The sequence below is a fragment of the Microtus oregoni genome, unplaced genomic scaffold (assembly GCF_018167655.1).
Source record: "Microtus oregoni isolate MIOR12 unplaced genomic scaffold, Mior012 000002F_ref0000024, whole genome shotgun sequence".
NCBI classification, from domain to species: domain Eukaryota; kingdom Metazoa; phylum Chordata; class Mammalia; order Rodentia; family Cricetidae; genus Microtus; species Microtus oregoni.
The window spans coordinates 76123348-76128094 of record NW_024543061.1 but is presented as its reverse complement, the minus strand read 5'-3'; the positions used below and the strand labels follow the sequence as shown (position 1 = coordinate 76128094).

The 4747-nt window shown below is 46.0% G+C and overlaps 1 protein-coding gene across 1 annotated transcript; it reads left to right on the top strand.

Moving 5' to 3' along the window:
• The first annotated feature begins 252 nt into the window (after window positions 1–252).
• LOC121440245 (matrix Gla protein) lies at window positions 253–3478 on the top strand. The gene is made up of 4 exons (XM_041641003.1): window positions 253–399; window positions 1654–1686; window positions 2681–2756; window positions 3122–3478. The coding sequence occupies exons 1-4, from the start codon at window positions 339–341 to the stop codon at window positions 3261–3263; spliced, it is 312 nt and encodes a 103-aa protein (XP_041496937.1). The 5' UTR covers window positions 253–338; the 3' UTR covers window positions 3264–3478.
• Window positions 3479–4747: the final 1269 nt, after the last annotated feature.

Sequence of the window (4747 nt, the reverse complement as noted above, 5' to 3'; positions counted from 1 at the left end):
TGGGCATGTGCCCAGGTCTGGCTAGCAAACAGAGGGTGGCCACAACTTCTGCACCAGGACAGCATCCTGCTGTAGCACAGCCGGGGCCAGCAGCGTGGGGAAACTGCCCACGCTGTGGAGATACTATCTGGAAGGAATGAGGACTTGGGAGAAGTCCCAAGGCGAGTTTAGTGCCAAGCCACCCCACCTTTTCCAGCCCCCGGCTGCTGGTTCCTCCCCTTCGGCTGCTCAAGTTCCTATAAAAGCAGCTCAGCCTTCGCTGCTAGCAGTGTGTAGGAGCCTCTCCCCTCTGCTGCTGTGCCAGACACAGAGGCAAACTCACACGACACCGAGACACCATGAAGAGCCTGCTCCCTCTGACCATTCTGGCTGCTCTGGCTGTGGCAGCCCTGTGCTACGGTGAGAAGTCTTTCCCTGCTGTCAGTGGGGTTTCCTTTCCTGCCTCTGGCTTCCTTTCTCCGTTCATTCTCCTGGCTCCTCTCCTTTCTCCTTTCTCTGTTATAACCCAGAGGATCATGAACCCTGCCTTGGTCATCAGTCACTCCATCGCACCTGTTTTATATTTTAAACAGCCCGATGCATGTGAGCTTGAATAGAGTCTTTCCGTTATGAATCTTCCAGAAATAAATACAGTTCTTCCAGGAATGAGTCTGCATGCTTGGAAACCAAGATATTCCAGAAACGTGTCGATTCCCAGCCCCTATCGTCTTCTTTAAGAACGCTTATTGAAACTTGAGTATTGATGGGTTAAGGATATTTGGTCAGTCTTTCACTTTAAGAAAATATGTTTTCATGGGAAGTAATAGCCAGAGATAGACCTTTTAGGGACAGAAAATACCATGAGCGTAGTGCGTTTATTCTGCAAATTCATTTTTTAAAAGAAGCTTTACAGCTGAATTTTAGAAAATTATCAGTTTCAAAACGATTTGAAAAAGTCACTTCTTTCTGCTGTGTGTTGCTAAGTCGTCTGTGATTTGTTTACAGGTTTGAAGCCAATTTATTTACATAATTTCGTTGAAATCATATTGACCATATTTAGTTATTTTTACCTAAATTGTATAGACAGCTCTAACACAATGCTTCTCCACTTTTGAATTATTCATAAACTTTCTGTGTGCACTTTTGATTTCCTCACCTTCTTTTCCACTTTGCAGGCACTGCTTATAAACACAGCCTTTTATTCCCGCTTTGCCCACTGTGTTCAGGAGAGACATGGGAAGCAAGAGCGTTTGCTTTGACGTCCTCTCCGCCCTGGCCTTGTGCCCAGTTTGAGCTGTGAAAGGGAGCCAGTGGTTTCTGAGGCTGCTAATTTAACACCCATTCTTAAGAGCCATTCTGAACCCTCTTAAAAGCTGTCTGGGTCAGGCAGCTCAATAATCACCCTGGAGCTCCCTGCCTGGAGAAGCCTGGCTGCTGTGCATCCACCTTTAACTTGACTCTGGTCTCAAACCGGCCCTGAGTATGTCAGAGAGATGAGCAAGAAGACTCCCAAAGCAGAGAGAGAAAGAAAGGAGCAACTCCTAACTCCTGTGTTGCCAGAATGTCTTAACAGCTGCCTGCCTCTATGCACTATTCCCACCTTTTTGACTCTTGCTTCCCCTTCTACCTCTACAATGACAGCATATGACAAGTAAGTCTTTCTTTTAATTGCAGAATCTCACGAAAGCATGGAGTCCTATGAAATCGGTAAGTAAATGCCTGGCGACCTTGTTTCAGTTGCTCGCATTAAAGAACAGCACCTTGTTTTTCAAAGTCAAGTGCTGGTCAGGTCTATGACAGAGAGGGAAGGGAGGAGTGGGCCTCCTTGGGAGACCTGGAGTTTTAGTGCCAGTGTCTAAAACTGTCCCAGTGAGCAACGTTCAAGCTTCAAGCCGTGTAATATGACATTAAGCTTCATCCGGAGAGCTTGGAAATTTTAAGTTGACATCACATCAGCCACACGGATGGAAAATGAGGAGTAATGACAACTGAGAAAGCACAGAACGGGAGCAGCCAGCTGGGAGCCCACAGGCGTCAGCATCAGCTTCGGCGCCTGAGCAGACGGACTTGGAAAGTCTGGCTACGGCCAGGAGCCGAACAGTACCCACATTTTTGTTTGGTTAATCTGAAGGGTTTTGTTTTTCCGTTTTGGTTTGATTTTTGACTCTGTGGCTGTCTCCTGTAACCCAGCTGGCCTCCTCCTCAGGACACAACTGAGGAGAAGTTTCAACTCCTCATCCTCCTGCCTCTACCTCCCAAGTAATGAAAACACAAGTACACACCCCCATGCCAGGCCTCACTCTTGTGTTTCATTTCTTCCTTGTTTTCATAGTATTTAACTTGCCCCTGTACTGGTGTCCTATGGTCTACTTTGTAGGTCCAAATGATGAGAAAATTTCTCTTGAAATGCATTAAAAACGCCCTGAGTGGGTATTACCAAAAGTAGCAAAGGATTGCCCAAAGACAAAACAGATAAGATTTGGTGTGGCCCATGTGACAAGTCCCCAGGACACATAAATGGTTATTCATTGCCTTTGCTTGTGCAGTTTATAAAATCTACTTTGTACTCTTTTTATTTTTGCCTACCCCCGGTTACAGAGGAGGAGGTTAGTGGGATCTCAGATGGATTTGCCCTCAGAATACTCAAAAATATTTTCATCAGCTGCTCCATGAAAGAACACTTACTGATTTTCTGTTCTAGGTCCCTTCATCAACAGGAGAAACGCCAACACCTTTATTTCCCCTCAGCAGAGATGGCGCGCTAAAGCCCAAGAGAGGTGCGTACCTCAACTTGATGGGGGTAGCTGTGCCCTAGCACAGATCTGGACGGAGTGGGAAAGAGGTTTATCACTATTTCTATGTCTTGAACTCAAAGAACTGAAAAGCAAGACAGAGAAAACAGAATGTTTAGAAACTCCTCTGCTTTGGGGTTAAAAAGGAGATGGGGAGGAAGGAAACGGGGACAGAAAGAAAGCTTCTATTTTTATTCATAAAAATAATATCAAAATAAAACCTGCTCTCTGCTGGGGAGAACATGCCTATTCTTCAAACACTCCTTAGTGTTGGGGGAAGGGTTCCACCCAGTACCCCCCCCCCCCCAACCTTTCCTCCCTTTCTGACTGCCTCTTCCTCCACTCTCCAGGGTCCGGGAACGCAACAAGCCAGCCTACGAGCTCAACAGGGAAGCCTGCGACGACTACAAGCTGTGTGAGCGCTATGCCTTGGTCTACGGATACAACGCTGCCTACAACCGCTACTTTAGGAAGCGTCGAGGAGCCAAATAAGAGGACAACGAAGTAACGATTTTTTTGCTCCAGAGTCTTGTTTTGTATCCCCCCTGCAGTAGCAATACGGAAGTACACAGACGCATGCGCATTGCTTGTTTCCTACATGATGTCTTGTCTGGCTGCGCTACTCCTTCCTGTGCCCAGGTTGAAAGTAACAAAAGAACAGTGTTAAGAAATGTGTTTATATATAATAAAATTCTGGTTTGATACTTTCACTTCGTGAATTCGTCTTCTTCTGGGAAATGCTATGATAGTGAAGTCATAATGGCCTGAGTGTTGGTGGTTGTGTTGACCTTGTGTGTACCGTTGAGTGAAGGTATAATCACACAGAAATTAGAGCTCACCTCATTTGTTTCCCATCTGTCGTGCGTAAAATTAAATCGCCTCTGTACCAAGGCCATGTAGAAAAAGAAAGATGAAGCGAAAAAAGACAACAATGGAAAACACACGACAAAATGTCCCAGTTCAATCTAACTCTGTCCATAATCACATATGTGAATAGTCTATGCAATCCAGTTTTAAACAGCTACATAAGCTGGTATTGTGTGTAGACATACACATGTGCATGCATACAAGCACACACACACACACACACACACACACACACACACACACACACGTCTACTCACCCCCGGTAGGAAACCCATGACAGACCAAGACTGTGAACCACTGAGTTTCTATTGGGATCACATAGAGGGTACGACTGAAGGGTTACTTATAGGAGTGGAGACAACTCCAAGGCAGCTTCCTCATCCCAAAGGTCTTGCGGGCAGCTCAGTGGGTGGGGGATCTTTTCTCTGCAGCACAGCTGCTCAGAGCTGGCTCTGCCATTGTTTACAGCTTCTCGGGCTGGACTGCCTGGGCCTAAGTCTTAGCTTCCTCAGACAGGTGGAGCTTGTTTGTGTTCTGCACCTCATTCTGGAAAGGAAGGTCTTTATCAGAGGAAACTGCAGTACAACCACTGGTATAATTCACAGTACATTTATGTCATTCTTTGTCAAGATTTGTTTTAATTATGCACGTGTTAGCAAGGGGTACCTACCTTGCCCTAGTCCAAACCTTTCCCCAAAGCTGGTCAGCACTGTGTATAAAGACCCTTATACTAGTATCTTCTGGTCTTATTGCCTCTTCATCCAATCAACAAAATTAGTTAAAATAAAATTTTAGTGATTCAACATTCTGTCCTGAATTGACTTTGATTCCTAACCCCAAGACTTTGCTTAGACTGCTTCTGCTTCATCTCCTCCTCAGCCAGGGCTCAGCCCCACTCCAGAAGGCCCTCTTCTGAACCACAGACACCGTCCTCTACCCGATTCCTGCTAGACTTCTTCCATGCCCGCTCACCAGTAACTAATTCCCAGCCATTGGTGTCACTTTGGAGCAAACAAGGTTGACCCAGTCTGTGGATCCTGAAAGCCACGGGTCTTTAGGTAGCATGTGTTACAACCCCAAACAAGCAAGCTGTGGCAGTGTTTGCTGTG

Excerpts from the sequence above, each read along its gene's own strand:
- LOC121440245 (XM_041641003.1), top strand. The coding sequence starts at position 339 with ATGAAGAGCCTGCTCCCTCTGACCATTCTGGCTGCTCTGGCTGTGGCA. Across the intron at positions 1,687-2,680 it reads CATGGAGTCCTATGAAATCG|GTCCCTTCATCAACAGGAGA; the intron begins GTAAGTAAATGC and ends TTTCTGTTCTAG. Across the intron at positions 2,757-3,121 it reads CGCGCTAAAGCCCAAGAGAG|GGTCCGGGAACGCAACAAGC; the intron begins GTGCGTACCTCA and ends TCCACTCTCCAG.